This window comes from Leptopilina heterotoma, unplaced genomic scaffold, assembly GCF_015476425.1.
Source record: "Leptopilina heterotoma isolate Lh14 unplaced genomic scaffold, ASM1547642v1 Lhet_314, whole genome shotgun sequence".
Taxonomy (NCBI): domain Eukaryota; kingdom Metazoa; phylum Arthropoda; class Insecta; order Hymenoptera; family Figitidae; genus Leptopilina; species Leptopilina heterotoma.
In genome coordinates, this window is record NW_025111015.1 from 49,342 (window position 1) to 75,642 (window position 26,301).

The 26,301-nt window shown below is 28.4% G+C and overlaps 2 protein-coding genes across 3 annotated transcripts; one reads left to right on the forward strand and one right to left on the reverse strand.

Annotated features, from left to right (window-relative positions):
* Window positions 1-148: 148 nt before the first annotated feature.
* Window positions 149-25,685, reverse strand: LOC122504768 (girdin). 2 transcript variants are annotated; one of them, XM_043616008.1, is made up of 13 exons: window positions 25,428-25,685; window positions 6,347-6,510; window positions 6,057-6,226; window positions 4,620-5,952; window positions 4,087-4,202; window positions 3,870-4,010; window positions 3,681-3,778; window positions 3,427-3,610; window positions 3,052-3,262; window positions 2,712-2,959; window positions 2,431-2,633; window positions 2,176-2,329; window positions 149-1,594 (listed from the first exon to the last, which is right to left on the reverse strand). In XM_043616008.1, exons 2-13 carry the CDS (start codon window positions 6,456-6,458, stop codon window positions 1,484-1,486), a joined length of 3,081 nt encoding a protein of 1,026 aa, XP_043471943.1. In that variant the 5' UTR covers window positions 6,459-6,510; window positions 25,428-25,685; the 3' UTR covers window positions 149-1,483. The 2 variants fall into 2 exon arrangements, with proteins under 2 accessions (XP_043471943.1, XP_043471942.1); XM_043616007.1 differs by having other exon boundaries at window positions 25,423-25,685.
* Window positions 10,700-12,785, forward strand: LOC122504770. The gene has a single exon (XM_043616010.1). It carries the CDS (start codon window positions 12,043-12,045, stop codon window positions 12,631-12,633), a length of 591 nt encoding a protein of 196 aa, XP_043471945.1. The 5' UTR covers window positions 10,700-12,042; the 3' UTR covers window positions 12,634-12,785.
* Window positions 25,686-26,301: the final 616 nt, after the last annotated feature.

Sequence of the window (26,301 nt, forward strand, 5' to 3'; positions counted from 1 at the left end):
CAGTATTCCGGCCGTTGGTGGGGGGCGCCTGCGCTGTAAACGCGACGCCACCGCTCGAACCCCAGGACCGTATAAAGACATCCCCGAACCCAATCTACTAATCCTCAGAAAATACAATTTTAACGATGAATAAAATCATTTAAATTTCTTTTTATGGAAAAGTTTATTTATTTCTTTAAAGTTTACAGTTTTTACACCAGCTTCTTTGGCAAATCATCATGTATAAAAAAAATCTTTTTAATTCTAACAACTACTAAATTTCTGCAATTGCTTTCATTCTGTAGTTTTTTTTCTTGAGTATTTTCAATAATTGTATTTGCGAATAACATAACTATACTGATCCATTATTACCCTTTCGCAATATCTAAAATAACAAATTATCAAATAATTTCAAATGACGAAAGGAATAATAAACTTAAATAAGACCTGGTACACTTTAACTTCGAAAAATTAGTCATAATTCATCGAAAGTCTATTATTTTCATTTCCCTAATATTACACAAGGAAACTGTCACACAGAAAGAATTTAAAAAATCAGAAAATTTCGAAGAATAAAAAGAATCACAGCAAACTGTTTTCTGCTAACAACTTTGAATAAAATGCAGAATTGAGCATTAAAAATGGACAAAAAAAAAGGAAGAAAGAGATCTATTACAATTATATAAATTCCTTCGGCTATTGTACACACGCATGAAAATATTATATCTAAATTAAACATTTTTCCTAACATCAAATTTTTGATTTTACAATTGATAAAGCTTATAAGTAGCAACATTTCACATTAGAGTCTCTATATAAGTTATTTTTGCAACAATTCGTCAAACGTTCGATTCGATGCATTTTTGTTTGATTAAAAAAGTAACATAAAAATACAGTCTTCAAAAAATAATTACTTAAAAAATATTCTCAATAATAAAACCCAATCGATTTCAGAGAAAAAAAAATTCTATTATCTAAAAATGTTTCAAATAGATTAAAAAAATATGTTTATCAATTTTTCTCTCAATGGAAGACTGACAATAATCAATAAATTTCAAATAAAAATTATCCTCAATTGAAGAAAAAACCTATTGATTTTTAATGTTCATTTATCGAAAAATAATTAAATGAAACATTGCTTATTGAAAAATAAGAAGAGAAAGAATGAGCGTCACTATAAGAAAATACTGTTTCTCAAAAGAAAAATAGAAAGCATCAAAAGAATTAGCAATTTTTCGTGAATTGACATTTTCTACAAATATCACATTCTAATATGTACAGATAAATTTGATTTTTTTTCTCAATAACATTTAAACTTTCAGATCGAAAAATTTTACCAGATTTTTCGTATTAAGCGTTTTTTTAGAGAGACAAATTCGCAACCTGGCGATTATTGATATTTTGATAAATAAGAATCATTTTGTATTCATATTCTTGCAGTTTAGAATTGCAAATAATTTTTGTGACCTGTTTTTATATTAGAAAGAATTGTGGCAGGATTTAATTAGGAACATGTTCTAGAAGAATGAAGGGCCGACTCGTTGGCATTGTGATCGCCGTTTATTTGTTCTCGATCCACCTCAGTGTCGTCTGCCAATAATTCCTCTTTTGCAGTCTGAAATTTTTTTATTTTTAAAAATTTTCTATAAATAATAGTAGTATTTAATCACACATTTAATCTTAGTATAGCTATGAATAGGAATTAGTATTATAAGATTCTAAATTCTAAATATCTCGTTGTAGGTTAATCAGAGGAATGTTTGTCCTGTATGGTCATCGGAGGAATGAGAGCGAGGAAAGGAAACGCGTCGTATTTATACCGTGCGGCAAGTACCCCACTCCCGAAGCGCAGGAGCCAATCACGACGTTCCAGTTCCCCTTCCAGGCGGCGAAGACGCGACGCGGAGATTATTTTCTTTCTTTCTTAAATGACTTAATTAAATTTTTTTTAGTTCTTTTTTGTAAAATTAACTGCAATGTTACAAAGTTAAACGCGGGGTAAAGAGGTAACCCAAGTGACCAAAGTCGTTAAGAAAGTGAGATTAGATCAATCGCATTGGATCTCTAGTTCTAATCTCAAATTTACTATTGAAATCTCTCGCAATGAGAACATCCCGTTCAACTTTTTTTTGAAACCCAGAAGGTTCGTAAAATTAAAAGTTCTTACATTTAGAATAAAAACACCAAATGACTTACCTCTTTTTTCAAATGACAACAACTTTCAACAATTATTTTCCTGTCAACAAGATTATCATGGTACGTTCCATCTGATTCATGCAGTTTTTCTAATGTCTTCTGCATCTCTTTCAATTCCTCCGCGGACATTTCGAGTCTAGCTTCTAGCGTAGACCTAATTTGGAAGAAAATGTTTATCATCAAACAAAATTCTAAGAAACGTTTCGTTATGTTGTAAAGTAACTTAAAATTTAGACCTTAAGTAAAAAAACATACTTTTCGTCTCTAAGCTCATGTATACAGGTATCATTGTCAAGTTGAATGATTCGCAATACTTTCAAAAGTTTGGTGACAAGATTGTCGACGTCAATCACTTGATCGACAATACTAATTGCTGGACAGTAATTCAAAGATGTCGGACCATCTAGAATATCTGATTCACTAATAGATTCGTAATTGTCCTCTTCTTCATCCTCCACCTATAATATTACAAATCAAAAATGTATTTACGTTGAACTTAATTAGAAATTGATATTCTATTTCAGAGAAATCCAAACCTTTCGTCTATTCAGAATAGCGTGTGAAAGATTCGTCAAGCTAGTACTTTCTACTTTGAGTCTTGATTTACGGAAATTATCCTCATCCGTTTCTGGAACACTCAGAGCCCTTCTCAATGAATCACTGCTCGATATCATATTGTGCGAATATGTATCAGGTAATGGAACGTCCTCCAAAACACTCTCCATCATAAGACAAGGTTCCGTCTCAAAGTCAAGTAATTCGGACGAAGATTCTGTACTCAGTTCTTGAGGAAAAGATTTAGAATTAGATGAAAACTATTGAGACAAAAGGTTGTCAACTTCTACTACAGACGCGAAACGATTTTGAAAAATTTACCTTTTTGCATTTGTTTGGCAGTTGATTTTTTGTCACTCTTTCCCATGAAGGGATGTGTCGCTGCATTTCTAATAGCGCCAATAACGGCTGAAACAAAGGATCCCCTCTTTGGACTCGGTGTGCAGTCTTTAATGCTGTGCCTCGAACTTACAGGACTCGAGTCAACGCTACTATTACTTTGACTGTAGGCCTCGTTATGAAAAATTTCGTCCTGCGAATCAAAATTAGAAGTAAGTTTCGTTTGGGCAGAGACATTTATCTAGTAGGCCTTATCCTCATCCTAAATTAGATTAATTTTGGAAACTAATTTAAATCGAGGAAAATAAGGATACTGAAAAGGGTTTTAGTTTTTGGGTACTAGAAAGAACAAATTACCTCAAGATCCTTTTCTAAAATATTATATGACACGATTAATTGATCCACTAATCCTTCAAGTCGATTCCCAAGACCGGACAACGCAACCGAAGCTCCAGACACTGCTGCTCCTTGCGCAAGTGAAAATTCTCTACTTCTTCTCTCAATTGCATTTAATTTCACACTCAGGGATAAATTTTCCTGTCTAGAATACAAAAGGATAGATTTCATGTTTGTTAACAAAGCCTCTAAACTTCTGAAAGATTATTAATCACCTTCTTTGTTCACTGATGCGCACCAAATGTTTACATTCCTCGGTCTGTCTTTCGAGTTCTGATCTTTGTACTGCGACCAGGTCTTCCTTTGTTTTTAGCTGAAAAGATAATTAAATTAGGTTCCTAACTGATAATACCGAATTGGTATTTGCTTTCTTTGGGATTAGGCTACTTTTTTTTAATATTCACCTCCATTTCGGAGTCTTTAAGCGCTTCGGCTAAAGCAGACTTTTCTTCCTGTAGGAAGTCCTGCATTTCTGTTGCCTCCGCCTCAAATTCCTGCTGCTGCTGAAGTAGATTCTTCTGGGCAGCTAAACTCTTTTCCAAGTCCTATTGAATGAATAGAAATAAATAAATCCCAAAATAAAAATTTGAGTCCTTGTTGACGGAACAAAAAATTACATACTCTATTTAGCATTCGGCAAAGTGACTGCAAGTCAGCGATTTCAATTTGCTGAGTTGAGACAACTTTTCCCGCCGACTGGAGATGTGATTCCAATTCTAGGAAACTGTCGCTACCTTCTGCAAGAGAAAGAAAGAACATTTTTGGAATTAACCCTCTGCCTACGTTGACTTATCCCAACTCTAGTGCTTTTGAATGTAATTCCCATTATGTCGATGACGGTCATTTGCGATCGTTATCGACAGAAATCGTCAAATCTATCGCTTCGTGAAAACTAGGGAATTGTTTTAGACGCTAGAATATAGAAGGGTCAGCAATTCTCGACTTGGAATTCGTAAACCTGATTTGTTTGTATTGACTGTCGATGTCAATCGTCACGTCATCTGTCGGAATTTTTTCTGAACGTCACGAGTAATTCAAGAATACCATTAATCATGTCGCATGTGAGATACCATGGGATACCTAAGGTCATAGTTTCAAGAAACGAACCCCGATATAAACTATCAGAATATTCTAGATATCAAATCAGTAATTACCTGGATATTCAGACTGAGGAGTCCCTAACATCGCCAAAACTCTTTGTGCATTACGATCAAGTTCCTGTCGCGCAAACGCATGATCAGCCTCCTCTTCCTGTAGCTTTTTCTTAACATTCTCCAATTCCATTTTCAATTTTCTATTCTCCTCCTTCTGTTTATTATTCTCCTCCTCAATCCGCTTGAAATCCTCCTTCAGTACTCTTATATCCTGCCACGTACCCTCAGTCTGAATTTTCTGATGTACCTTCTCACTTGTTTCTGGATTCGGTAGTCTCGTTGCAATCCCCGCCAATACATTCTCAATATCACCACAAGTCAAACCAGTTTGTACGCTAACTTCATGATAAATTCTTGTCTTCTCAATTGGCTTTGTTTTCGAATTGAAATTCTTCTGCCCCGTACAATTATTCGCATTGACAGTCTTCTTGGTCAGTCGACTTAAACTCGTCTCCCTACTGCCAGATCGACTTCTTAGGCTCGTTTCCGGTTTCTCGTTCGGTTTACCAATTGACATTCTGGTTCTAGGTCGGCGTGGTAGTGTAGCATAGGCATCTAGAGTATTTCTATCTAAGCTCAGGGACATTCGATCATTCCGAATGTTTTTAATTTCGAGCCGTCCGGTGTAGACGGTTCTTGAAGAGAGAGGCGGTAATTTACGAGAGACTTCTTCAGGAGTTGTTCGTCCTCGATTGGACGATGCACCCCTAGCTCTTGTGGCATTCGCACCTCGTCCCCGTTGTGCCAAGTCTTTATTAATCTCGGTGGTGAGCACCGAAGGCAGAGAATCGGGAGTGGGTCGGGATCTTGTTTTCGGCGGGACGGAATTCGATGTGGTGCGAACAGAAGATGATCTCGTGCTGGGTGTTGTACATTCTGTGGAGTTTTCCCTCGGCACAGATTTGTCTCTCGATTTGCCACGATCGCGATTTATGGATGGTGTTCTGGTGACGATATTCCTTGGGGCTACTGTTCGTGGTTTTGATCTGGGTGTTGCGCATGTTGTGGTAGAATTACTATTCGTAGGCGAGGGTTTTGTTCGTGATGGTTTTTGTGGTTCAACGCTGCTGGCCTTCTTTTTAGTTGAATTCGATGCTAGGGATGTGCGTTTTGTATTGATACGGTTCATTCGCGCTGATATGCTTCCAGTTACTGATGAACTTTCGCTACCGCCTTCGCTGGTTCCCTCGCCACCGGCGTTCAGTCTCATGTCATCTGGCAAAATAGCGCATGGATCTTCGTAAACGGAACAGCAACTTACTAGACTAGAATCACATGAAGCTTCATCGAGGCCCCCACAACTACTTGCATAGTCAACGCTATTACTTCTCGCCTGTGGAAAAAAAAAATTAATATTCAAACCTCTGCGGTATAATTTCATACCGAAGTATCGTGTTTCGAACTTGTATGTGAAATTGATTACATGATGTTTCTTACCCTTGGAATTTCTGTAACGCAAACTTCCACTCCACTATCACTTCCATCCTTGCTGTCTTTACTCTCCGAGTCTTTTTTCTCTTTCTCTAAAACAGGAACAGCAACCTTCTCCTTAAGTTTCATTTCATTCACATCGATCACTGTTATATTACAGTCGCTGTTTATCGTACCTGCAAAAGAAGAAATTATGTAATTACAAATAACATTCGGACAATAAAGTTCACATAAAAAAGTGAACCATAAATAAAATTTAGAGGAACATTATTAGAGCGTCTTTTTGATCAACTCACTATCGGCGTCCTCTTCATTTTTCGAGTCATTCATTGCCGAATTGACATCATCCGGTACACCCGAGTCTTGTCGGGGTACAGTGGATGATATTAGATGATCCTCACTTTCCATCGGAAGACCGATTAATTACCAATCTCTCTCACTTTAGACAGACTTTAACATTCTGAAACAAGAAAAAAAAGAAAAACTGTTATTCATTACAAGTGGTGGTAGTAGTAGTAGTAGTAGTAGTGAAAGTTAATGGGAAATGTGATGCCGGTGTGATGATAAAATTTTACACTTGTTTATATTGTTTCCGAATGGCAATCAAAGTACCTATTCGAATACACATTTGCAGAGGTCAACCGGATGTTTAACAGACTTGAGAATCAACGAAGCAATTTTATGCCGGATCTCACGCCGCGAGCAACAAGCGGGGCGATTTCATTAACTGGACTCAATTTCCGTCATTTGATGGGAATCCAATCGGAACTAAAATAGATTCCTATGAACCACAAACGGGAGAAAAATGTTTTTTTTAAATTCCATTTGAAAGAATACCTTATTTATTTATATTGTCTAGACAAGCAACTGTCAATAATAATAATAATAATAGTAATTTTAATTTTTTTTCTATTGTCTAATTACCAAAATTCTCTTTCTTTGGCATCGGATATTCAAAATTCGAAATGGCGGCTTCAATATTATGGTGCCCAAAATGAAATTAAAAAATGGATTCGCTCAAAAAATTTTGCAAATTCATCCGATTTGCTTGAAACTTGTTACTCGAGGGTTTTTGTGGTCGCTGATTCCGAATCTAGCATTAGAATTTTAAAATTCAAAATGGCAAATCCAATATGGCGGACATATTTCTTAAAAATGATCAAATTCACTTGAAACTTGTTACTCCCGGGTTTTCGGGGTCGCTGATTACGAATATGAAGTCAGATTTTTAAAATTCAAAATGGCGGATGCAATATGGCGGACTTGTTTTTAAAAATGATCCAATTCACTTAAAACTTGTTACTCGGGGGTTTTTGGGGTCGCCGATTACGAATATGAAGTCAGATTTTTAAAATTCAAAATGGCGGATGCAATATGGCGGACTTGTTTTTAAAAATGATCAAATTCACTTAAAACTTGTTACTCGGGGGTTTTTGGGGTCGCCGATTACGAATATGAAGTCAGATTTTTAAAATTCAAAATGGCGGATCCAATATGGTGGACAATTTTAAAATTGCTTGAATTTACTTTAAACTCGTTACTCGGGGGTTTTTGAGGTCGCTGAATACGAATCTGATAACGGTTTTTAAAAATTCAAAATGGCGGATCCAATATGGCGGACAAGTTAAAAAACTTACTGAATTTGCTTGAAAGTTGATACTCGGGGGTTTTTTGGGTCGCTGATTACGAATCTGACATTATATTTACAAAATGGGGAAAAATTTTTTTAAAATTGATTGAATTAACATGAAACTCGTTTTACTGCAAAAGATTCTTCAAAAGAATTTTCTCCTTTAGATTTTTGTATAAATGTAAAGAGAAGAAAAAATATTGCGTAAAATTTTAAATTAATTACTGGGAAAATAAATAAGAAAAAAGAATTACGAGAATTGAGTTAGAAAATATATTAACGAATAATATGTGTTTGTTAATTGGAATGACTAAAATTGCCTTCCGCATTACAAGTACCAACTCATCCAAACGTAATATCGGAAGAGAAATTGCATTTGTTTATTAATTAATATTGTAAAGGTAAAATTAACTTTCGCCTATATATTAATTTTTGTTATTTTATTTTGATATTTTCAACAAAATATTTAAAAAAAAAACAATAAAAACAAGAAAATAAAAACAAAATTAAAAAACAGACAATAAAAAAGCAAAAAAAATAAAACAAAAAACATAAAAATAAAAATAAGGACAAAAATGAAAAAGCAAATTAAAATAAAAAAATGAAAGAAAACATTTAAAAAATTCTATTTTAAAAAAATCTCAAGTGTGTTGACTGAGAAATAAACGTGCAAACAGCGTAAATAGTACATTATTTAATAAACCATGTAATCGCGAAACGTTTTCTAATAAAAAAAAAGTAAGGAATGACTCAAGTTGCATTCAACCTGAACTTTAACGCACACACACGCTGATGACTCAAATACGATGTGTTCCCTATTTTATTTTCTTTCTCGCATTACGTCACTTAAGGTGTTTTCCCCAATTTTAAACCAATATTAGCGAATACATAAAAATCAATTAGGACTTTTTTTCCAATAATAAAAAGAAACACTTTTTTTTTTATTTAATACCAGGAAATTAAAATTTTTTTTCAATACAGATAAAAAAAATTGTAAATTGATAAAAAAAAGAACAAAGAAAAAAACACGCAAAAAAATAATATTAATCAATATATAGAAATAAAAAAAAGTTCAATTTCCTGACAAGAATGAAAAATCTTTGAAATTCATCAAATAATTTTTGTATATTGTGTGTGCATATAGCATGCAAGCAAAACGTGAAAAAGATTAATCTAAATTAATTTTTTTTTTCCTTTTTGGCAATAATATAATTGATAATATGACAAAGTGAGGATTTACGAATGGGAGATAAAATTTTTTTTTTAATTTATAATTATAATTTTTTTTTTATTGACACATGTGTAATAATATTGAAAAATACGTGTAAAAAACAAGTGTTTCTAGGCGGTCATTCGCGAGGGACTTCCCTCGAATTCGCGGCAGAACGGTATATTTAATAATCTTTACAGCTGCTCCTTCACTGTCGGCTTATTTGCCAAGGACGTTGATCCCTTCTTGCTAATTATGAACTCTATTAATGTACTTATTATAAATTTTGACATTTATTCAAAAGAAATTCGGACATTATGTTTTTATATTTACTGATTATTGTCTATAATTTATTTTTTGACCATTATTTATTTTTTTTAACTATTGTTTAAATTAATTTTTTTTTCATTGTTGAAATTAATTGTTTATATAAATTGTTTGTATGAATTGTTAATATAAATTGTTCATAACAATTGTTTACATATTAATAATAAAAAGTTGAATAAATAAAAAGTTTCTGTTAATAAAAAATTCCCAAGGTTAATTTTTGCTCAAGGCTTTTAGGGAAATTATATTCGAAATTCAAAAATTATCTCTAAATTTATCAAAAAATACAATAAAAACATGTGTTTAATTCTTTTGTTTATCATTTATTGATATTGAAATTATTTCATAATTAAAAATTAATAGAATATACATAGTTGATTCCTTGAAAATAGTTTTTTTATTTTTTCGTTTTTTAAACAAATATTGACTCGCATAGAAAACATTTTTTTATCGATGCACACGTGCCAAGGACTTTGAAATTATTGTTATTCATAATAAAAATTAAATTATTTCAAATTAATTGAAGGTGAAAAAAATATTTAAAAAAAAGTTAAAATAAACAAAAATGGAAATAAAAGAAGTTTAATTAGAATGAGCGAAAAGAAGGTAAAATAAAAAAGTAGAAACAAAAAAGTAGAAATAAAAAAATTGAAATAAAAAAGTTGAAAAAAAAAGTTTTCTATTAATAAAAAAAGGCAATTTTCTCTTTCTCAATGTTGAGTAATAATTAAAAGCTTTCTAAATAAATCTCTGCAGTAGTTAATGAACGATTTAATTTAATAGTCTCTTATTATTAATATTATCAGCCTTGCCTCATCTATTTGAAAGTATTTGGAATTTTTTTTCAATAAGAAATTATTCCCATATCTATTTATTTAATAATTATCATTAATTATCAAAATTGCGAAAAATTTATATGGAAATAATTTTGTTTCTATTTTTACTCCAAGCATACGAGACTTGTTCTATTCTTGTCACAAAGTTATAATTTTAAAAACTGAACTGCCATCTGACGGTGACCTTGGCGTTCTCAGGTGGAGAGCCAGCTCCATATTGAATCTCAACATTTTTGCAATTCCACTGTAAAATTTAATCTAAAATTGCATTCTAATCCATATAATTCCAACTAATTGTTATTTCGTTATTAAAATACAAATGTAGAACTAAATTTACTAAAGTTATCGATTATTTATAAACAGCTGTATTTTTTTTTGTTCAAATAAAAAAAAATTCTAAAGAAATAATGTTATAAAACACAAGTAATTATTTTATTAAAAGTCTTTTCTTTTAAAATTTTTTTTTCTTTTTAAATGGATGAAAAATAAACAAAAATAAAAATATGAAAAATAAATAGATGGAAAATAAACAAGTAAAAATAAATAGATGAAAAGTAAAACAAGTTAAAATAAATAAATTACGAAAACAAAAAAAAAATAATTTTTAAAAAAGAAATCACCTAATGCAAAAACTAGACATTAAGTGTCGGTCAAGAGACGAAGAATGAATGAAAAATTGTAACTGTGTAGTACATGTATATATAGACACACATACGTATATATATATAACTTAATAAAGTAACCGGACGCGTCAGAGTCACGTCACATGTTTATTGCAGATACGCTGCTATACTGTAAGGGGAAGAACCTGAAAAGAATTGCCGATTGGAAGAGATACTTCAATGTTAAATGGGAATATCGCGTCGTATAGTAAACTGATTATAAACACGATTTATTTTCACAATCACCACGACTATTCAGCGATGAGTGAACCAGTCAAGTCATACAATTTTAGCGTTTTCTCATAAAGAAACAACATTTTTTTTTCTTTTCATTCACAAAATCTTTAAAATTACAAAAAAAAACAAAAGTGTCAAGTGTTCTTTTATTCATTTGCAAAAAAGAAAAGAAACGAACAAAAACCATTCTTCTGCCAAGTGGAACGCTTTACTTCGTGTGAAACCCAAGAGGTGCTGACATTGAATTTCGCGAGTGTTTTCCTAGATTCGCGAAAAAAAAAACAGTTCCAGTTTATTTCAAGGTGTTTAAAGTTTTAAAGACTTTTAAAGACGATTTTTAAAACTTGTTTTTAACTAAAATATCTGAATTTAAATATTTGGATTCTGGTCGATTTGGAAGTGGTTTTGAAAAACAGTTGAGGACCTCGAAGCAACTATTTTTAGTAGCTGCTGAAATAGGAAAAGTTTGGGACAATCCGTAAAAAATTAAGGACATCTTGGCCAGGTATTTTGTTGAACTAGAAAAATTTGAACGGTTTGGAGAAATCCCTGAAAAATTAGGAACCATTTTTGACAGAAGTGCAACAATCCGAACTGTTTAGGAACATCCGTAAAAATTAAGGACAACTAAACAACTATTCAATCAGTCTGCAAAATTCTGAATAACAATTTGGGAAAATTCCTGAAAGTTTAAGGACATCTAAGCAACTATTTTGTAGGACAACAAAAATCAGAACAATTTAGGAACATCCGTAAAAAATTAGGCACATCTAAATAAATTTGACAGATTGCAACTTTTGACAATCCGAACGGTTCAGGAACATTCCTAAAAACCTAAGGACAACTAAACTATTCTATCAGTTTGCAACAATCCGAACAATCCAGAAATAATCCAAAAAGAAAACCAAAGACATCAACAATATTAAAACAACAATTTTCCCAAACAACAGAAATCAAAAATCCCAACAACAACAAAAAAAATACCATCCCTAAAAAAAATCAGGGAATGAATAACAATAAAACAAATTGAAAAATTCCCCAGCAAAATATATCGAAGAAAAAAGGAAGGTAAAAAAAAAACTTTTCAAATATGACGAAAAGTGAAAAGGACCTGGAAATAATATCCGGGGATGGTCTCCGTCTTAGGAAGGATTGCAACAAGAATCTATTGGAGATTAAAGGCGATGGATGTAGAATCACAATAGGAAGAAATTTTGGAACGATTCGTATGATTGGCGATGGTTGTCGATTGAAGGTGATAAAAAATATTGGTTCCATTGAATATAAAGGTGATGGGGGTCGCGTTGATCTTGGTCCCGATTCAATTGAGGATAAAGTCACGTTTATTGGACATGGAAGCCACGTGAAGTATTTTAATGAAAAATCATCATCATCATCATCATCGTCATCGCGATCATCATCACCAAAATTAACAAAATCTAATCAATCTAATCAGTTTAGTGATAAAATTAATTTGCAAAATCAAACAAAAAATAATATCACTAAAAATGAGTGTAATTTTGAAAGTGAGAATCAATACAACGAGAGGAGGGAGAGATCTAATGTGAGTTACAGTGAGGGTTCGACGATGATAGTGACGAAAATTATTTTAGATTCAAATGGCAAATGTCACACGAATATTAGGACAATTTGTAAAAATGTTAATACATCTCAGTGTTAGATAATAATCTCTCTATCTATGAGTCCTTCAGTATTAGTTTTTCAAAAGAAATTATATTTTTCAACAAATCTTTTTATATTTTATATTTTCGATTTCAATTCTTAATTTTTGTTTCTATCTATAAATTTTCGATTTTTGTTTTATAATTTTTCGAAAACATGTTTCTATCACAAATTTTCGTTTTCTATTTTATAATAATTTATCTGAAAAATGTTTCCAATACAAATTTTCGTTTTCTATTTTATAATTTATCTGAAAAATGTTTCCAATACAAATTTTCGATTTCTATTTTATAATTTTTCCATCTCCATAAATTTCTATAAATTATTGAAGTATATAAGTTGGATGCTCTTTATAAAAAAAAAACAATTACAATTTTTTATTCCGCAATTTAGAATAAAATGTATAAAATAAAATTTTTAAATATTTAAAAGACGTGTTTGCAAATATGAAAACTGATGTATGTGGATATTTTTAAAATTGGTAGTATATTGATCAAACAAAAAACCTCCACGCGTGTACGAGCGTTATATAGCTATTATTAATCAGTCAATCAATCATCAATGAAACGTAATTCAATAAAAAAGGAGAAGATTTGTAATCTTTTCTCCAGTAATCTATATTACATTGTTGTTAAATTGCAAATTTCCTTCAAATAAGACTGCTTACTATGTAATTAACTGCCTAATATTGCCTTTTTATAAATTAATAGTAAAATTTTTTATTTAATTTAGATATAATTTAATTTATTTTTCTATGTAAGTAGGAAAAAATGTAAATAAAATTTATTTATTATAAAATTTAATTCCTATATTTATTGAAATTCGAAACACAAATAAAAAACACAAACCTCACTATCAATTATAACTCATCTGCATTATTTTGAAAATTATTTTTGTTATTCAATAATATTGTTCTTTTTATTATTATTATCAGTCTATTGGTAATAAATAATTGCTAATAGTAAATAATAATAATCATAATAATATATAAGGAAAAAATAATTTTATTCTGAATATTAATTATTATTATTATTATTATTATTATTATTATTATTATTATAATTTTTATTATTAGAACTACTATTATTATTTTGAAAAATAAAAATAATCAATTTTTTAGTTCATTTTATTATTACTATTATTATTATTACATTACTTATATTATTATTAACAAAATAAAAGTAATTTTCTAAAATAAAAAAAATTAAGATTTGAAAAGCCCGCTTCAAAATTGATTGCTAGAGGGCGCCACTGACTTTCTCGCTAGTGGTAATTTTTTATGTCAAATTTTAGTAGGAGGAGTAGTAGTAAAAAAGTATATTATTGGTAAAGAATAGTTGGTAATAATAAATAATAATAATTTATTTAAAAAAATAGTCTCTTATGAATATTTATTGCTATTATTACACGGAGAGACCCACATTCGTAAAAATTACTAAAAACGGTTGCAATGACCGGAAATAAGGGGACTTTTAGCATAATGTACTACAGAATTAGATAAATTTACAAAAGAAATAGATAAATTTGCTACATTGAAATAGCAAGTTTTAATATTTTGTGTAAGAGTTGTAAATGTAGCGAAAATTGATTATAGTTTTCTCTAATTTAATTAGACAAAATCTGACAAATGAAAACATTTTCCACTAAAATCTTCTATCCACTGTAGTAATTTTTGGTGAGCAAGTGTGGCTAGCGAGTGCAGTCATATGGCGCCTGTATTTCTATTGGTTGCTAACCTCGTCAATCTCCGTAAATGAGCCGATGCCTTCCGATCATTGACAGTGACTATGTTTCGCGTATGTAAAATAAATTTGGATATTATCTACAATAATTAAATATAAAGTGAAACGTAGGTCGTTCGGTATCTCAGAAATTGACCATTATAAATTAATAAATTTTGCATTTATTCCTGTCCCAAGAAGTATGTCTTATAATAAGTTGTTAAAAGTAAACTGCTTTCTCGTAAGTGCTGTAAATTTTCATCATTCAATATATAAGGAAACAAAGATGTATACTTTCAGTGAAATTCGTTGTCGTGCGTGCAGTTGTGTATTAGTGTATTAATTAACCGCGTCTATACATATAAGTGAAATAAACATGTGTGTGTCTTCAAATATTTATCCAACAACAAATATATAAGTGTGTGAGTGTGTGTGTCTGTGTATGTAAAAATCCTTCCAGTTTACCTCCACTAGTCAAGAATTGACGGGAAACCGGCGACAAAAATCCGTATTTTTTCCTTTCACTCTTTCTTTCTGCATTTACAACGACTATAGTAATTTTACGTACACAATGTTTCTGAGTTTTACTACAGTTGTTTGGAACTATTGGACGAAATAGTAAGAAACTTTGCTAATTTGGTGAACATTTGTCGGGATTAGTGACTTAGTGTAGAAAATAGTAAAAAATACAAAAAGTCCCCTTATTTCCGGTGGTTGCAATGTGAATATAGTAAATTCTAGTGTGATTTTATACAAAAATTAGTAATCTCGGTCTCTCCGTGTAGAGATTGTTACGATTTTTATTATTCTTTTTAATAAAAATTATTATTATTATTATTATTATTATTATTATTATTATTATTATTATTATTATTAGTATTATTAGTATTATTATTATTATTAATATTATTATTCTAAATAATGAAAATAATCTATAATTAAAAATACAATAAAAACATGTGATTAATTTTTTTTATCATTTATTGATATTGGCATTTTTTCATAATAAAAAATTAATAGAATATATAGGAATTGATTTCCTGAAAATTGTTTTCCTTTTTGTTTTCGTTTTTTAACCAAATATTTAGTCATAAGAAACATTTTTCTATAGATGCACACGTGCCAAGGACTATGATTATTGTTTTATTAATAATAAAATTTGAATTGTTTCAAATGAATTGAAAGTGAAAAAATTAAATAAAATAAAAATAAGAAAAAAAGGTAAAAATAAAAAAAGTTAAAATAACATTTAATTAATTAAAATTAATTAAAAAATTGTAATTAAAAAGTTTAATTAGAAAGAGTGAGAAAAAAAGTAAAATAAAATGGAAGTAGAAATAAAAATATTGAAATAAAAAAAGTTGAAAACAATTAAATTTAAAAACAAAGTTGTTTATTAATAAAAAAAAGCAATTTTCTCTTTCTAAATGTTGAGTTTTTTTTTTTTTTTTTTTTTTTTAAATAAAAATTATTATTAAAATACTATTATTATTATTATTCTGAATAATAAAAATAATCAATAATTTTTTAGATAGCAGCTAATTTTGTTAATTAATAACACAACTATGAATCATCATTTACCGAGATAATAATTCTAATAATTAGGGAAAAAAATATTTTGATTTATTTTTATTATCGAATTTTTCCAATATTTCTAAAAATAAATAACGATAAAAGGCACTCAAAAGAAAAATTTTAATTATTTTTTAATTAACACGTTAGGAACTATATATTAAAAGTCATATACGGGACAATATTAGAATTGAATGAGAATTGTATACATATATAGTATGTATACAATTTGTATATGATGATTTATCATTGAAAAGAAAGAAGTGCACCTATTATTATTGTTATTATTTTTACGGTGAGAATATAACTGTATATTTAAAAAAAATACTGATTCAGAAACTTTAATGATTACAATCCTTATTTTTTCAGCTCGGCTAAATGTGGTCATGCATTCATGCACATCAGGATGTTCATCCGCATGATCGCTTGGGAAGTAGTGTAATGAAAAAAAATTAAACAAAACAAGGTTAACAATTGAAGAATATACATATACATATATATAAAAAAATTGTCAGTCATTTTGATTACATTGTTATGACAATGGCTAATTAGAATTATTTTTAATTTGTTTTAGTACATTTTTTATGTAGTTTTTTATAATGTTTTTTTATTATATGTCTTTAATATAATTTTTACTGTATTTTTTACCATATTTTTCACTACATTTTTACTATATTTTTCACTACATTTTCACAATATTTTTATCATATTTCTACTACAAATTTTACTGTATTTTTTACTATAGTTTTTTTATTATAATTTTACTATCCATTTCTTGTAAATATTTTACTATTTTTTTACTTCATTTTTACTAAATTTTTTATATTTTTGACTATATTTTTACTGAAAATTTGACTGTATTTTTACTATATAGTTTTACTATCTATTTCTTGTGTATATTTGACAATTTTTTTACTATATTTGTAATACCTTATTTTCATATTTTTTCTATATTTTTACTAAAAATATAATTATTGTGATTTTTACTTTAAAGTTTTACTATCAATTTCTTGTATATATTTTACTATTTTTTTTACTATAATTTGACTAAATTTTGTGTATTTTTTACTATATTATTTTGACCAAAATAGTTTAAATACCAAAATATATATTTTTACTACCATTTCTTTTATGTATTTTACTATATTTTTTACTATATTTTTTACTATATTTTTACTAAAATTTTGACTATATTTTTAACTTCACAGTTTTACTACATTTTTTTTATATTTTTATAAAAAATTTGACTATATTTTTATTATATTGTTTTACTATCCATTTCTTGTGTATATTTGACTATATATTTCTTAAAATTTTACTATATTTGTACTACACTACTTTCATATTTTTCCTAAAACTTTACTATATTTGTACCACATTATTTTTATATTTTTTCTATATTTTTACTATAGAAATTTAATTGTGATTTTTACTATAAAGTTTTACTATCTAAGAAATGTAGTAAAAATATAGTAATAATTATGGTAATAATTATAGTCAAAATTGTGGTAAAAAATAAAGAAAATATTAGTAATTTGAAATCAACTACAATTTGTACTATTACATTAATCGAAATCAGTGAACGACTTTGAACTAATTTAGAATTAGAAAGAATATTTTAAAAATTATTTGAATGAAAAAAAAAATAATTATCTTTCAAATGCATTCACATTCACATATGTAAGATACGTATATATAAGCTCGTGTTTTTTATGTGTGTGATAATCGAGTATAAAAACGGTACCAACAACTTTCTCCCTGGAAGACAATTTAAAAAGTCGAAAAATAATTCAACCTCGTTTCGTAATATTATCACGAAATTGCAAGAGCTCCAAAATTAAGCGTCTTGTATATATACACAAATTATAAAACTACATTTCAATATTGAGAAAAAAAAAATTCCACTTATCTTATCATTTATCTATAAACTAGTTTTTATTTCAATATTACAAAATCTATTTTTCGTTTTTAATGAACTGAATAAATAACAAAACTGAATGAAATGAATCAACTTTAATAATAATCATTCTCTAATAATCTAATAAACAGCAATTTTTATCAGAAAAAAGTATATTATCGAAAAAACCATAAAAAAGACATTTTTGGGTTTAATTAACTTATTTGACATAGCATTTTAGTGAGGAATTTTAATTAAATTTTTTTCGGAATTATTCTCCATACTTCTGATATAACAAAGAGATATTTTAATATAGCCATTGAATGTGAGTCTGAAATATAAATGTCAGATTTTCTGACAAAACCAGATGTCCAGAGAAAGAGAGAGAGAGAGAGAGAGAGAGAGAGAGAAGAGTAGTTTACACCATCTGTTTTATATTTCTATATATCTTTCAGTAACTGTTGGTTTCCGCACTACTCTAAATTTATTTAATTAGAAAAGATTGTGAAGCCAAAAAGACGACATTGTCGTTAGAGAATCCAATAAGAAAACTAAACCTGCTTATAAAAAAATATTAAATTTAAATAAATTTAAATTTAAATATGCATGAAAAATGTGCCATTTTTTTAAGAATTTGTAAATTCTTTCTTTCCCATTTTTTAGAATAGTATTTTTTTCATTTTATTTAACGCTTTCTTTTTTTACAATATCAGTTCTAAGTTCTTCAAAAAAAAAATTAAAAAGATAGTTTTTAACAATAATTACTATACTGTAATGTTTTAATGATTAAATTCTCTTTATTTTTATTAGTCGTCTTGTTTTCATTAATTTCTGCAAAAAAAAAATTATTGAATTTTAATTTATTTTCAAATATTAGCGCCATTAGTCTAGAGGCGCGCTGCTGTTGCTAAAATCTAAAATTTGACGAATTTGGCGCGAATTTTGAAAAATATGATTAATATTCTTTTTTTCTATATGAGAGATAATAGGAAATTTCTTTTCCTTTCACATGACCTCAGGTTTAATAAAAATATTCCATAATATTTATAATTATTACTATATGCAAACTTTGTACGACTGTAAAATTACATTGTATACTAATTTTAAAAAGAAGTAAAAATAATTTTATGCTTCAAAACAACTTTTACCTTCTAAAAAAATTGTACCTTTTAAGATAAAACTTCTTTTTAATAACTTTTAAAGCAGTTTACACCTCTAAAATTGTTTGTCTTATTTGAAAAGATAAAGAATTTACAACACTTCCTAATTTTAATCTCATTGTCAAACGTCTTTTAACCATAAATTCGACTCGAAGGGAAACGAATCATATTGTAAAAATAAAAACCTGAAAGCAATACGTCTACATTCATTTATATATATAAAAATTGTATTGTCGAGAGAAGAAAAGAATTAAAAATCAAAAGAGAAGGAAACATTTAGGGACGATGAAAGTTGACTTTTGGTAATTATCTAGAAAGTTTTATGATTTTCGTATGCGGTTGCTTATTTTCAGTTTTCCTTTCCAATATAACGCAGGTCAGGTAAAATTTTTTGATTAGCAATTGCCCTCTCGCACACATATATAGAATAAAGAGCAATGCGGGAGATTTTAACAAGATGGTAAATATATCCAGCAGGCATATTATTATTATTATACTACACAGAAGGGATCCTAAATAAGCCTCTGGGAATTCTTGATGAGGTTATAAAATTAATTGGACATCAGACGCATTATAGTGGAAAAAAAGTCGATATATTTCGGGTGCACTCTGAAATTTTCGAATAAAACTCAAGGATAGTTGTTTTCGTTTTTTTTTTTATGGATTTCTGTTAAAAAAAATCTATTAAAATTTCAATAACAAAGTTTCAAAAAGTTTCAAAACAAAATTTATGACTTGCTTCGAAAGAAAACAAAGTAAAATTTACATTAGAACCATTTTGTATAACTGAATTTGAATTTTAAGAGGAATTTTAGTCTTAATTTTTGAAATATACCTGAATTTGACTTATAAAATCTAATTTTAAGCTTAAAAATAGGGTGGTAATAGACTAAGACATTTCAATTAATTTAAATGATATCGCCTTTTTCAACCCCCTTATTTAAATTTTATCCACTTTTTCAAATTTTCTGATGATTTGTCACCTTTTTCTAATCTAATCTTCAGAAAAACTGTGACTGAGTTACATAACATAAATTATAAAAAAAACTAAATAAAAATGTTTTTTTTTATTTCCAAGTAGAAATTTTGATTTCTATTTTTGAAAACAAAAAAAAAAGAGAAGGGGTTAATCTTTTTTCAAGACAGTCTATCTGATTGATTGTTTTAAAAAGAGGAAGCACGTGCTTTTGTGACTGCGAGGGCTTTGCATACTACAGAGGCCATTTACCGAGAGAGTCAGTTAGGTATCATCATTGTAGTTAAGTTGGCCAATGCAAATTTATCTCGCTTTTGGCTACACTACTAACTTGTCCACGTTAGAAATAACACTAAGGGTATAAAAATAAAATACAAAAACCCATACCAAGAAACTTTATCTAAGGTCACAAACGAGCAGATTAGAATAGTAGTGTACGAAAAAACAAAATTCCTATAGAAACGAAGGTGCTTTAATATTATATATCTTAAAACTAGTTTAAGATAACTTTATAGGTTAGGACTTAAAATCATATTCTCAACGGCTAAAATTCAGTCAAAAATGAATTTTTTCTCGTAATGTTCATTTTTTGAAAAGTGGTCAGAAAATGGAATTTATTTTTAAATAACCAATATGTAACAAATAGGCAAAAAATGATTATATAAATGAATGTAAAAAAAATTGCAACTATATTAGATTTCTCTCATGGAAACTAGAATTCACAACCAGGAAACAAATTCCCCGTTAACATTTTGACAAAGTGCATTTTCACGATGTTTACGTGGACAAAAATGGCACATCTATCAACAGATGAGACCAAAGACTTGCTCGGTGTCTCAACCTTGCCTGCTTTCCTAACAGGGACGACACGACGATGCGTGCAAAAATATTTTTAATTCCCAAACGCTATTTTTACACTCTTCAATAAAAAGGCTCTCATGCCTTCGGTTGTTGAAACCCCCTCATCTATTCCCAGGCGAGAACTGACGCTGGATTCAGGCTTTACGGAACCTTCATTGAGGCTTGGTCAACATTGATCAAGCCTTGGTGGGACGGCGGAACGAAGGTTGCTTCTAGCTATAATGTAACACTTATTTAAGACTGACGCTCCAGTCTTTGTTGTAGATTGGCGTTCAATGTTCAATCAATGCTGCGGAACCCTATAATGCAGGACTGAAACAAGGCTGCTTCCACTGTTCCCAAATTTACGCCTCTCTCGCGCTCATTCAATATAATATGAATATATGAATTGTATATAATAATAATATTTTAATAATAATAATAATAATTATTATTATTATAATAGTAATGAATATTATTGATATTATTTTTATTCATGTTATATGCGTTTGTTTGGAAATAAGTTACTATTATAATAATTATATTATTTTCATATAAATAATATATTACTAACAATAAATGTCATTTGAAATAGTAATATTAAAAAAATAATTTTAGTAAAAAAAGACAATTTTTCTGTTAATCGATACATTTTTTTCTCTATTTTTTAGCAGACTTCTTAACACTATTTACAAACATGTTCACAAGTTTTTATTCACACAACACAACACACAATTTTATTATTTTATATAACGCTTAAAACAAAGAATGAAAAATATTCGCTCGCATGTGGGATCGAACTCACGACTCCCACCCCCCTAACGCATACCGGAAGTATTCAACGCACGCATTTAACCGCTCGGCCACAGAAGGCTGGAAGGCACCTCGCCTAATCTACTATTTCAATGCCAGCGCCGTATATTCTGTATATACGGCGCGTCACTCAATATTTGTTCAGCATGGGACACCAATGTTCGTCCCATGCTCGATTAAAGACTCGGTCAATCTTGATACAATATTCACTTTCTTTTTATTACCGTGTGCACTGAACAATATTAAATATTAATATTTATAAATTATTTATTATTAAAATATTTTTTATGACAATTTTATAAGTTAAATTATATATATTATTTTTTATCTTGTTCAGTGTCAAATTATTATTTTCAAAGTTTAAGAGTTTCGTTTATCTGAAAAATTATTAGTGAAAAAAATGTTCATTAGGTAGTAATAAATATTTATGCTTAGTAGTTTTACACTAGGATTAACTGTTTAGTAAATATTATCAAAAAACTATTTTCTGTCAAACGCGCGCGACTAAACACAAATAACCTTGAAACTCCAGCATTACCAACTCAACACATACGTTAAACTCTTAAGTTGGCAATGCTAAAGTCTCAAGGTCATTTGTGTTTAATCGCACGCGTTTGACAAAAAATAGTTTTTTGATAATACATATTTACTAAACAGTTAATCCTAGTGTAAAACTACTAGGCATAAATATTTATTACACCCTAAATGAACATTTTTTTCACTAAAAATTTTTCAGACAAACGAAACTCTTGAACTTTGAAAACAATTATTTGACACTGTGCAAGAAAAAAATAATAATGTATAGGTAATTTAACTTTATTTATATAAATCTTATAATAATTAATAATAATAATAATAATAATTATTATTATTATTATTATTATTATAAAAAAAATAATATTTAATATTTATTTTTAATTTAATATTTTTTTATAATAATAATTATTATTATTATTATTATTATTAATAATAAATTAATAATTAATATAAATAATATACACTAAATAAATATTAATATTTATTTACCAATTGATATCTTAATAATAATAATAATTAATAATAATTTTTAAATAGTATACAAAATTATCATAAAAAATATTTTAATATTAATTAATTTATAAATATTTATATTTAATATTTTTAAGTGCACACGTCAATAAATAAACTGTCAAGATTGATTCAGGCTTGAATTAAGATCAGATGTTTGAGCTTCACTCACGAAGATTGACCGAGTCTTGAATCGAGCATGGAACGAACATTGGTGTCCAAAGCTGAATCAACATTGAGTGACAGTGGTATAAAGACTGTTTCAACACTGGGTTACCCAGGCTGGGCGTTCAAGGCTCAATAAATCTTCAATCCATCGTCAGCATTGGTCTTTCGCGCCTGGGTTCTATTTAACCCATCAGTTCCTATTTGACGCGAGATAAGCTTGTGAGATATGAAAAAAAAATAAAACGCTATTTTTTGTTATACGAAATTTAACCCTAAAAGAAGTTTCGTTTTCATTTTTGCTTCTTTTTTATTTGAGAGGGAATTTTTATCAGTATTTGAAAAAAGTCGAATATAACATTCCATTTATCGCAGTATTCGCACGCTTTCTATATATGGTATCTTATCGAATTGATCTTTATACAACAATATATGTGAACGATGATTAATTGTTTTCATAAAACAATAGGGATGGTCTTTCGAGAGGTGTAAAGACAAATTGGGTTATAAAATTATAACAAGATGCCATAACAAGACATCGAAGTGCTCTCTCTTTTCAACCATATAGCCAAAGGGAGAATTAGAATATAAAAAAAGGAGTTAGAAAACCGTGGGAAGAAGCTGAGATCTTATTAGGCGAATCAGGACATTATAGATGGGAAAGCTTTTTGTATACAACTTAAAAGGGTGTGTCTTACTTTGAATATAAATATGGAATTTATCGAATCTTTTATTTTATGTATTTCGTATTAAAAACCCAAAAATAACATTTACAAGATTCCACGTTCTTTATCCTAAGATGTCCTGCATTTTAAAAATCTTTGGAACACTTTTTTTTTTGTCAAAAAAAAAAAAGTGTTCCAAAGATTTTTAAAATGCAGGACATCTTATATAGGATAAAGAAGGCAATTCTTTATTCCTGATGCTAAACACGATTTTCAATGTAAATAATTCTCATCACCCTGTGTGCGTAAACATTTATAGAATAAGATATGTGTTTATACACCGAGAACAGAGAGGATTTAAACTTTTAAACAAGTGCTATGCCGTCTTATGCTTATATTTCTGGTACAACCAAGGTACAACAAAAGTCGCATTTAAATCCGTTAAATAAAGGTTTTACTGATTTTTAATTTTAATTTTATTCAACTGACTTTATTTTAACTATTCAAATCCGGACTATTTTTAAATATTAAAATTTTCGCTAGTCATAACTTTAGGACTTAAAATCATATTCTCAAGGCTAAAATATTCAGTCAAAAATGAATTTTTGCTCGTAATGTTCATTTTATGAACAATTTTAGTCAAAAGTGGTCAGAAAGTAAAAAATTATTCTTTGCAGTGAAACCCTAGCGTCTTATAACAAAAATATTTGAAATATACCCTATTTTTAATCTTAAAACCAGATGAAGGTATACCTTTAGGTTTTAAATACTCTTCAGGCTAAGATTCAGTCAAAAATGGTACTAAACATTATTGTAAACGATTTTAGTCAAAAATGATCAGAAAGCAAGAATTATTTTTTACACCGAACCCTTTAAATTATTCTAAAATGAAAATGATGGAACAGTACAAATTTACAAATTTTATATTCGGATTTCAGTTTTCTACTATAAAACTCTTTAAACAACTATACAAGTTTTACCATTTTTCGTTTTTACCTCAAACTTTTAATATTTTTTTAATCTTTGCTTTTCAGTATAGATTTGCTTTTATTATTTCATGCATAAAGGATCAATATAATATTTTTCGCACTTTTCGCTTATGTAAGGTGATTTTTAATAATCAATTTTCTCGCAAATAATTACAATCCATTGAATTCTTTATTTTAATATTGGAGTCAGTTATTTTATAACAATGTTGCGTAAGGTAATTAAATTTAATGAAAGATTGAAATCATTTTAGCCTTGAAGGACTAATTAATAAAATTAAATTCGCTAAATAATGTTCTGTTAAGAATTAAGTAAAAATTGAAAATATCAAGTACAAAACAAAAGTAAGCTTATCACAAAAATATTACTTTATATATTAAAAATTATTTTCGACAAGTGATAACTTTGACCATTGCTCTTTTCCTCTTTTTAAGAAAACATTCTTAATTGTCAACTTAGAATAGTTTATAAATATTTTTTTTTAAACAAAACTTTATATTTAAAATTTAAATATTAAAAATACTTTAAATTAACTACTAGACCTACTTCTAATTAAAATAAGTAATAAAATTATAGATATCCTTCAATTATCGTTTGCTTCAAATCTTCAATATCTTTCATTAATATTCATTAATGTTGCAAATAAACATGTTTCAATGCACTTGACCGTCAAATTATTTAATCAAAATTTGCTTTAATTGAAATCAAGGATAATATTACGATGAGGCTATACATAAAGTGTCTGTGAAAGAGAGAGAGAGAGAGACCCTTTTTTTCATCAAACAAATAAGACCTTATAACACAGACAATAAATACAAATCTCTGAATAAAACCCATGACAAAAAATTAATGTTTTAAATTATTAAAAATTATTAAAAAAAATATTTTGCGAGAAAATTTTACCGGAATCGATAAACTAACATAACTCCAAAAAAAAACCTTACCTTACCCGTGTGATGAATATAATCACGTCCCGGTCAATGATGTTTTATATTCTTCGTTAAAAATTTCCGAACACTTCACTATTCACACACAAAAACAATTTTTTTTTAAACAAGAAATAAGTCTTCTTCCTATCTTCATTTACACGCTTCTTCTTCTTAAAGCACAATTTTTGTATTAACTATAACGGTTGAAGATATTTTTTTTTGTAAAAATTTACACAGAGAGTACTTCATGCTGCAGTGAAACTGATGGGGAAAATGAACCGAGATCATACAAGACTGCGTCCTAATCAGGATCGGACTGAAGAAAACGCAGAGCCCTTGGCTTTGATTTTTTTCTTCTTCATTCTCACTTTATTGGAAAATATTTTTTTTAAAAATTAATTCAATAATTAAAATTGAATTAAAACTAATACTTAATGGGAAACTATACGTAAAATAACATTGTTTTATAAATATTTTTTTTAAATTAAAAATAAAAAATGAAAATAAGAATCGTGACGTCAAGTTATGAGGGTATCGAATAACAAGGCTCCCGTTTGTAATTTAAACCCTCTATAGTTTCATTGAGTATAATTAAAATTATTAATATAAATATAAATTAATATAAAATTATTATTAATTATGTTTTTTTAAACATAAAGAACATGTGGGAAAAGTTCTACATTATTTTATTCCAATTACTTTTTAGTAATTGAAGCCCTAGCGGGAGCAACTAAAAACTTCCATTAGTAAGAAAAAGATAGACATATCTCTGTCCTTTTTTTACTAACCAAAGTTTAGTTAGTCTTATCGCCACCAGGAGCCTTACCGGATCTAGACAAATTAAATTCCAACCTAAAAATTTTCACTAAATTGCAAAAAAAAAAATAAATTTTT